At 40.8% G+C, this 9,947-nt stretch overlaps 1 protein-coding gene across 3 annotated transcripts in view; it reads left to right on the plus strand.

The window, feature by feature from the left end:
* The window catches only part of adgrd2 (adhesion G protein-coupled receptor D2), a 65,780-nt gene that overhangs the window by 49,151 nt on the left and 6,682 nt on the right, over nucleotides 1-9,947 (plus strand). For 2 of the 3 annotated variants that reach the window (XM_054772931.1, XM_054772933.1), the window contains 5 exons: nucleotides 3,187-3,228; nucleotides 3,333-3,386; nucleotides 3,989-4,136; nucleotides 4,309-4,367; nucleotides 6,842-6,872. In XM_054772931.1, the coding sequence (XP_054628906.1) occupies nucleotides 3,187-3,228; nucleotides 3,333-3,386; nucleotides 3,989-4,136; nucleotides 4,309-4,367; nucleotides 6,842-6,872 (334 nt within the window). Of the gene's footprint in view, nucleotides 1-3,186; nucleotides 3,229-3,332; nucleotides 3,387-3,988; nucleotides 4,137-4,308; nucleotides 4,368-4,650; nucleotides 4,669-6,841; nucleotides 6,873-9,947 lie in introns of those variants that run through there. The other variant, XM_054772932.1, reaches the window with a different exon arrangement.

The raw sequence follows: 9,947 nt of genomic DNA on the forward strand, positions 1-9,947 counted from the left end.
AAAGTGTGTTAGACTCCGAGGGAGGGTGTTTGTGAAGAAGAAAACTTTTATTTTGTAGTTTGGATTTGAAATATGTCTTGTGTGACACCAGTCCTGGAACTATTGTGACACACCTCGTATGCATCACTCTATGCTGTGTTATTATGCTGTGCATTTTGTGGTTTATCGGCACCTCCAAGTCCGAGCACATGGTCCATGCCCGGAAAAGGGTTGAGTGCCATTTCTGGGTCAGGAGTGAGAGCCTGCCCCCAGTGGAAGAGTTTAAGTACCTCTGGGTCTTGTTCACGAGTGAGGGAAGGATTGAACGTGAGATTGACAGGCAGATTGCAGTGATGTAGACTCTGCATCGGTCCGTTGTGGAGAAGAGGGAGCTGAGCAGAAAGCAAAGCCCTCAATTTACCAGTTGATCTATGTTCCTACCCTCATCTATCGTCATGAACTTTAGGTAGTGACCTAAAGGACAAGGTTGCTGGTGCAAGCGGCCAAAATAAGTTTTCTTCGTAGGGTGGGGATAGGGTAGAGATAGGGTGAGGAGCACTGTGTCATCCAAACAAACTCGGACTTGAGTCACTGTCCCTCTGCATTGAGGTGAGCCAGATGAGGTGGCTTGGGCATCTAGTTAGGATGCTCTCCGTACGTCTCCTTGGGGTGGTGTTCAGGGCAAGTCTGACCACTAGGAGGCCTACGGGAAGACCCAGAGACGTCAGAGATTCAGAGTTGAGTTTTAGCTTGCCGTGGGTTACGGCCTCAACAGTAGTCCATGTTAAAGATTTTTGTGCCTGAGCTCATTCAAACCTGCAACCTGCATTCGGAAGCATAAACAGGGTGTACTTTGACGTTCCAGATCAAGAAGTAGGTGGAAGAAGTAGTGCATATTTTGACAATATATCGTTAGATAAATCATAATAACATTGGATTTGAATGTGCAGCCAACCAGTGTCTTTTTAAACTTCAGCTAATTTTTTATGCCTTTATGCCTTTTCTTCCGGCGATCTAGTCTGGTATTGTGTGTCTCACCCTAAATTACAGTAACATTACTGACCTAGTGACCAGTGTAGAATACTACATATCATCACATCTTTGGATGCGTCCTCTGAATGGCTTACATTTGTATTTTACTTCATTTAGCCATGTTTATGCTTGAACATGCTTAATTGACACATTTGCTTAAATATGCATATTTTTTACTTAAAATAGGACATATTCAACCACAAAACAGCATGATTTATTCATTAATATATTTTTGAAAAACCGTGATTGAGTGAAGCCGCAAAATTTGATGTAGAATTACAATTTGAAGCTGATAACATCCTCTGAGGATGGTGCGTCACTGCAATAATGTGTTTATGCAATGCATGTGTGTGCACGTGTGTGGGAGACTCCAGTCAGGTCATACCACATCTACTGTACCTCCAGCTCTCCTCCCCTGATATAATAGCAGCCATTTCCTTCCCCTCAGTCGTCTCTGTTTTATTTCTACAGGATATTTTAAGGAAGGCTTATTCCCTCCACACAATCTTTCTCAATCTGTGCTCCTCTTTGCTCTTTCCACCCTCCTCTCAAATCTTTAATTAATCAAAAGCAGCTAGCCCCTGGGTGACCCGCAGAGAGCTGCTTGTTAATTTAGATTTACTGCATGTGTCCAGCACAGCGCGCATAGCGAGACAGTAGAAGTTCATCCCCGTGTCGGTAGGAGGATGATGCTGTCTATTTTTACTTATTTATTTATTTAAATGTGTTTTTATTGGCCCAAAAAAGGGTCATAGGCCAAGATCATGGTGAAGTAGGTCACGATATGAATAGTGACAATAACAATAAGGTTGTAATTACTGAAACAAAATCTTTGGTAAAGCATGCCAGTTTCAGTCTTGAGGAGGCGTAACAGGAGAGGAAAAGCTAAAGAATGACTCACTTAACTTGTATTTTGGTGCTTGTGTTCATTATGGCCATTAGATTATGGCTGGATTATGGCTTTATGGCGTGTAACTGCACCACACGGACTATGCGGTTGGCGAAATAAACGCTTACACACCAAGATGAATGCAAAAATAAACACCCCACACACATACTAAAGTATATTATTTTAATGCATCACACGCAAACCCAAGGAGAAACAGGGGAAAGGGTAGAAAAATAAGAAGCAGGCATTGGGGGATGGGGGCGATGTGTGGTGGCAATATTTGTGTAAGAGCGTGACCAAAAACACATCAGTTCACCAGAGATGTAACGTTTTCCTCCTCAGTCACCCATTGTGGGTGTAACTTGGCTTGTTGAACAGCTTTGCTGTGATCAACCAATCTGAGGACGGAAAACTGCTGATGGCACTGTGAGCCTGACAGGCGAATCTGAAATCTGCAAAAAAAAGCATTGCTAAAGGTGTGTATGTGACATGGGTCTGCACTCCTGATTCTGAAGGCCCTGGGCAAATTACACTGACATGGCAACACATTCAGCCGAAGCAGAAATCTGATTGGATAAAACAATTTAACATACACTACTGGAAGCAGCGCAGCCAGGAAACAAGCTACAAAATGATAATAAAAGACTGTTGTGAAGAAACCATTATGCAATAGAAATATCCAGTTGTAGTAAACGTTGCATAACGAGGGGAAGGTGTAAAGCCTGAATGCCGCAGAGCAGTGTGCTGGGGAGTATGACCTTGGTAGGCTGCATTCATTAGATGAGACATATGTTTCTTCGTGTTATCTTTATAAGATATAATAGATATGTAAATAACCCCAGTGAAAAAGAGAAAGGTCCAACACAGGAAGAACGTGCACACTTTGACCCAGAAGCTTTCATGCGCAGCTACTGTGCAGCGAAGGCAGCCCATAGCAAGATGATTGTACTGCAAAGACATTTAAAGTAACCTGACCTCAGCTCACACAATTTACTCATATCTTGCACACATTATGTGCTGAAACCGCAGTGAGAATGGAGCACTGTACTACGAATGTACTTGCAGCAGATCCATAGTATCCATCCATCCATCCACTTTCTATGCCGCTTATCCTCATTAGGGTTGTGGGGGTATGCTGGAGCCTATCCCAGTTGACTTTGGGCGAGAGGCGGGGTACACACTGGACTGGTCACCAGCCAGTCGCAGGGCCAGATCCATAGTCAGATCCATAATCAGTGGAAAATGTCTAAATGTGTTTGCTTAACGTGTGTATGTGTTTTCCACAGGGCCTGTATATTTTCTTGGTTTATGCTGTTTACAACAGTGAGGTAAGGTGACATTCAGTTCCTATCAATGTCAGTCACGGCAACAGAATATCAGATGTACTTGAAGTGTTGCCAGCCTGTGATTTAAAACAGCGTTTATCATTTAGGTGAGGAATGCCATAAAGAGGATCAAAGAAAAGAGAAAGGCCTTATCTTTCACAGTAAGTGATTCAAAAGCAAGCACTTGCTCTGGGTGGGTGAGTGAGGAGATGATGGGTTTATTTTTACTTTACCCTCATTTGCTTTACTGTTTTTGATTTTTATATGAGAGGCTCGGGGGCAGGGGCTGTCTTCCGCTACCTTGGGCGGTGGATCCGATGGCCTCTCTAGGGTGGGTGGGCTCTGCCCTGGGGTGCCTGATGGTATCCTGGGTTGTGGTGGGTGTCTTCTTCTTCCCTCCTGCATGGGGTGGGTTGTCACTGTAGGGAGTGTGTGGGCTCCCCACTCTTCCCACCCCATTGTGTTACACCCCTTATAGCTTTAGGACGTTGGAGGTCTGCTACAGTGGAGGGATGGTGGCTCCCTCCTTCCGGCATGCTTGCCTAATTTTAATCATTAGCTTTCATTCCCATACACTTCTACCAAATGTCACAGAACCTTTAGGACCCTGGAGGGTGGCTATGAGTGGAGTCGATGGGTCTCTGGTGCTGCCTCATGGTGGCACCATTCATTTTGTCCATCCCTGACACGGCCAAACTTTAACTGCACTTTAACGGCTCCATTACTTCACTCTTCTTATTGTTTCATGCCACTATTGCGACAGAACTGTTCCCAGCCAACAACCTTCACACCATCTCAAAGAGCTCCGAAAACATCCTGGGACCGTAGTCCACCGACTCCCTCCAGCCCTGAGACCAGCGAGACCTCCGGACCCCCCAGTTCCATCTGTACTTCGCTGGTTATCAAAAATGGTAGGTTCGCTTCCTCATTCTCCCTCACGTGTGACCCAAAGCACAACCGCTGATGCAGACATAATGGAACCATTTTACCAGCCTGAAATCTTATCATTGTAACCTTGATGTTTCCAGTATGAAATAGCCCAAATCGGAGTGTGACTGAATAAACTTTTTTACTGTCTTTCAGAGAGTTTCAGAAAAGAGGGCTTTGTGGGTTTTGCATTCAAGCCCACGTCAGGGAACCAAGTAAGAAATATATAAGCAATATATATATGTGTGTGTGTGTGTGTGTGTGTGTGTATGTGTGTGTATATACATACATATATATATATATATATATATATATATATATATATATATATATATATATATATTAAGGTTACTCTTACCTTCTCTGAAGACGTGATTGTTGCCAAAGACACGATGTGGCAGCAAGATCAACCTTCGTGTTTTGCCATGAGTTGTTTCTTGAATTTAATATAGTTTTTCACTTCAAGGCTTTGCTTTTCTTTTCATCTTTTGATCACAGCCATAGCAAAGCTTGTAGCTAAACTCGAACACCCCACGTATGAGCAAGTCTGCGACCGACAAGCTGAATGTTCTTGCCAAGTGGATAGCAAGGAGCTGCAGGTCCATCAGCATGTGGGAAGACGAGGGGTTAACAGAGGTGTTGCAAACTGCGTCCAACCGTGCAGGACTACGGTGACCACCTAAATCAGCAAGATGTACCACGGCGAAAAGAACAATTGTATTTGTATTGTTTAGTTATTTGGTGAAAGAATACAGCAATAATCCCCCCTGGTGGTGGAAACTAAAGGTTGCAGGCGGCACTTGGGCCACATCTTTTAAAAACAATAAATGACTTATACAGGGAGTGTAGAATTATTAAGCAAGTTGTATTTTTGAGGATTAATTTTATTATAGAACAACAACCATGTTCTTATTGAACCCAAAAGATGCATTAATATAGGCAACTTCCTTTCCTTTGGCAAAATGGGTCAGAAGAGGGACTTGACAGGCTCCGAAAAGTCAAAAATAGTGAGATATCTTGCAGAGGGATGCAGCACTCTTAAAATCGCCAAGCTTCTGAAGCGTGATCATCGAACAATCAAGCGTTTCATTCAAAATAGTCAACAGGGTCGCAAGAAGCGTGTGGAAAAACCAAGGGGCAAAATAACTGCCCATGAACTGAGAAAAGCCAAGCATGCAGCTGCCAAGATGCCACTTGCCACCAGTTTTGCCATATTTCAGAGCTGCAACATCACTGGCGTGCCCAAAAGCACAAGGTGTGCAATACTTACAGACATGGCCAAGGTAAGAATGGCTGAAAAACGACCACCACTGAACAAGACACAAGCTGAAACGTCAAGACTGGGCCAAGAAATATCTCTACACTGATTTTTCTAAGGTTTTATGGACTGATGAAATGAGAGTGAGTCTTGATGGATCGGTAAAGGGCAGAGAGCTCCAGTCCGACTCAGACGCCAGCAAGGTGGAGGTGAGGTACTGGTATGGGCTGGTGTCATCAAAGATGAGCTTGTGGGGCATTTTCGGGTTGAGGATGGAATCAAGCTCAACTCCCAGTCCTACTGCCAGTTTCTGGAAGACACCTTCTTCAAGCAGTGGTACAGGAAGAAGTCCGCATCCTTCAAGAAATACATGATTGTCATGCAGGACAATGCTCCATCACACGCATCCAAGTACTCCACAGCGTGGCTGGCAAGAAAGGGTCTAAAACAAGAAAAACTAATGACCTGGCCTCCTTGTTCACCTGATCTGAACCCCATAGAGAACCTGTGGTCCCTCATCAAATGTGAGATTTACAAGGAGGGAAAACAGTACACCTCTCTGATCAGTGTCTGGGAGGCTGTGGTTGCTGCTGCACGCAATGCTGATCTTGAACAGATCAAAACACTGACAGAATCCATGGATGGTAGGCTTTTGAGTGTCCTTGCAAAGAAAGGTGGCTATATTGGTCACTGATTTGTTTTTGTTTTGTTTTTGAATGTCAGAAATGTACATTTGTGAATGTTGAGCTGTTATATTGGTTTCCCTGGTGAAAATAAATAATTGAAATGGGTATATATTTATTTTTGTTAAGTTGCCTAATAATTATGCACACTAATAGTCGTCTGCACACACAGATATCCTTCTAAAATAGCTAAAACTAAAAAAGCCCCACTCCAACTTCCAAAAATATTCAGCTTTCATATTAATGAGTCTTTTGGGTTCATTCAGAACATGGTTGTTGTTCTATAATAAAATGAATCCTCAAAAATACAACTTGCCTAATAATTCTGCACTCCCTTAAAAAGCCACTTTTTAAAATAGATCAATATTTTCATCTGCCGCAATAAATTAATTTAAATGCCTCATGGTGAGGCAGTTGAGCAATTTTTAGGTAAAAAAAGATTAATTAGATAAATTAACTACAGGTCAGAATTCATTAATCTCTCAATTTTTTTACTTCACTCATAAAAATACATTAGGAACACGGTTGGACTCACGCAATGCATTAGTAAAACGGCAAGACGTGCGCCATATTGTACGCTAACCAGAAAATGTACTCAAACCGAGGCAAAATTTTGACCTAAATTTTGACGTTAATCGAAAAACCCGCTAACCAGGGCGTATGCTGATGGGGTTCTCCTGTATTTGCATTGTATTATGAATGTGCTGGTTATATGCTGTCTCTTCTTCTCTTTTTTTGCATGAAACAGGTGGTCCAGCTCACAGCATTTAAGCAATCAGGTACAATGTTTATTCCCTTTCATTATTTATTGTCGCATATACTGTCAAATAATAGTAATAAACAATGTCAGTTTTTTGTGAAAACTGAGTCATGTAAATCCAAATCTCATCATGTCACCCTGATCGACAATGGAAAAAATTTCAATCCTAAAAATAAGTCAGTGGTAAAAAAAACAACAATAATATATTAGACTAGAAAATCAAAAATTCATCAGTCCATACAACTTTTCTTCTCCTGGCCTTCCTATTCTTCTTGCTAATGAGTGGTTTGCATCTTCTGGTGTAGCCATTGTACTTTTGTTCATGAAGTCTTCTATGAAGAGGATATAGTGATATAGTGATTTTAACATTTTCCCATAATGCATTTTGTGGAACTGCAATGCTACCTCTGTCCACCAGAGGGAGACAGAGGAGCTCAGAGCCCAGAGAGAGGCTGACATCATTGCAGCACCCCGGCAGGCACCAATGAAGGCTTTGCTTGGACGCAATGCATTATGAGAAAACGTTAATATAATAAAAATAAATAAAAAATAATATTTGAAACTTGTATTGGTAATTGTATTGTATAACTCCTAGCTACCTTTTGAGTGTTGAGTTGCTGTGTGATGAGTTTAGAACTGGCGTTTCTCAAGTCTCATGGTTGTTCTTTACAAAACATGTCGGCATCATTTAATTGTATAAGTCATCACATGCACAATAGTTTGTTCAATTGTCAAAATGAGTCTGCAATATACTGTAATACCATGGTTACCATATATGAATCTCTTGGAACATTGGATAAATTGATTATTTGACAAGGTGAAACTAGAGCTTGCGCTGTGATGTGGATGAGAATCTGTGACCAGACAGTGTAAGGACGCCCAGGAGGGCGAGGACAGCGACCATGGAAGAAGTGTCAGTTGTGACACTCTAGCTTTATTTGTAACACAGTAGACTACATAATTTCCCTTGTTTTTTGTTTATGTGTTTATATAACAATATGTCATACTGACCACATTTCCTTATTACTCAGTTACAATTTCCCGCGCTGTATGAATGCAGTGTGTGATGTCAAACCTTGGATGCTTTTGTTTCCGTAAAATCTATAATCCATTTTTTTTCAGTTTTATACACAATTGTGTTATATTAGCTAGACAAAAAAATCAGTACAGTAACCACTGTGAATGAAGGACTGGGCTAAGAATGAGAGGAGGACATATTTCAAGGAGATATTTGGTGTTGTGCTGAACCATCAAAGTTTATTTTGGTAAAAGAACCATGAGTGTTGAGAGAGTCTGGTCTGTTTCAGGAAATGAGCCAAAGCAATTTGCTTTTGGTGGCACTGACTAGTCATATGGGAAATGAATTAGCTTTGAAGCATGAATGAACAGTTTTGGGAGAGATATGAGCTTTTGCAAATGAGCTAAGCTGAACTGTAAGACTGTTTGGCCAAATGATCTTAGAGTTTTGAGAATCAAATTTCTGTTTCAAGAAATGAACCAAACCAGTGGAGAAAAACTGTAATTGAATAATAATGTAATACTGCAAAAGGACACATGTGGGCAACAAACCACACCCGTCACATGTTCCAATACTTTTGCTCACATGAGAGGTGCTATCTTCTAAGTTGTGCATCCAATCCAAATGTAAATACCTGAAAATAAAAGCTGAACTGTCGCTTTCTGTTGTCATATTCATCATTTGAAGTCAAACCCAAATGTTTTCAGTCTAGACAAAAAGAAAGGAATTGACCTCACTGTTTCAATACTTGTGGAGGGCACTTTATATATAAAATACCCCAGTGTTTCTTCAAGGTTGGAAGGTCTGCAGTGTGTATTACAGTTTTTTCTCCATTGGTTTGGTACATTCCTTGAAATGACATTCTCAAACCTGGCAATTGTTTGCAACAGAATTGAATTTCTCATTCATTTAATCAAATTGCAAATGTCTTAGTACATGTCTCAATGTGTAGGTACATCTTTGCAAATGATTAAGTACAGGTGGCTACAGTTAGCACAGTTAACCTACCTTAGGCACCATTTCCAACTGAATAGATCTTGTTGACCTCAACTGATTGTGGATTCTCAGGTCTAATGGTTGTTCTCTCCAAAACATGTCGGCACCATTTCATTGTATAAGTCATCACATGCACAATAGTCTGCCAAAGTATCAAATTTAGTCTGTGATTAGTCTGTGATGTACTGTAATACCATATATGAATGTCTTGGAAGAATGGATACATTGATTATTTGTGACAGTCAGGTGAAACTAGAACTTGCACTGTGATGTGGATGAGAATCTGTGACAGACAGGCTTTATTTACAGTACTGGAGGTTACATCATTTCCCTATTTTTGGTTTATGTGTTTATACAATGTATACAGTATGTCATACTAAACACATGGTCTTATTACTCCTATGTATGGATGTCATTTGTGAATAAAAATAGCTCCAATTTCCTTGGCAGTATGAGTGCAATGTGTGATGTCAAACCTTGGATGCAATTGTTAACGTAAAATCGAACATGCATTCTTTTTTCAGTTTTATACATTTAATTGTATTAGCTTGACAAAAAATGAGCACAGTTACCATTGTGAATGAAGGACTGGGCTAAAACTGAAAGGTGGACACAAGGGACACAAGGGATATGTCAATGGTCCTCTGCCATACTGACAAGACATCCAAACATTTTGACTTGCAGTGCTTGCATAATGCCAAAGAGACGATGCATTTTGGGGTCACTCACAATTTATATTGGAAAGAAATTTATTTGGGAGAGGCATGAGCTTTTGCAGGTGAACCATGGTGTTGTGCTGAACCATCCAAGTTTATTTTGGTAAAATACAGACCGTGTAAGACCGTTTGGCCAAATGATCTTACAGTTTTGAAAATGTAATTTAGGTTTCAAGAAATGAGCCGAACCATTGGAGAAAAACTGTAATGTAACATTCATTTTGAAATGTCTTCATGTGTTCTTTTTCTTTGTGGCTTGTCGTGTGAAAATACTAATAGGGAATATGAAAAATGAAACAATGACAAAAGGGCTCGTGTGAAAAGTGTCAGCGTGTATTTTGGTGATCTGAATTTGCAGCAACAG

The sequence above is a fragment of the Dunckerocampus dactyliophorus genome, chromosome 4 (genome assembly GCF_027744805.1).
Source record: "Dunckerocampus dactyliophorus isolate RoL2022-P2 chromosome 4, RoL_Ddac_1.1, whole genome shotgun sequence".
Taxonomy (NCBI): Eukaryota; Metazoa; Chordata; class Actinopteri; order Syngnathiformes; family Syngnathidae; genus Dunckerocampus; species Dunckerocampus dactyliophorus.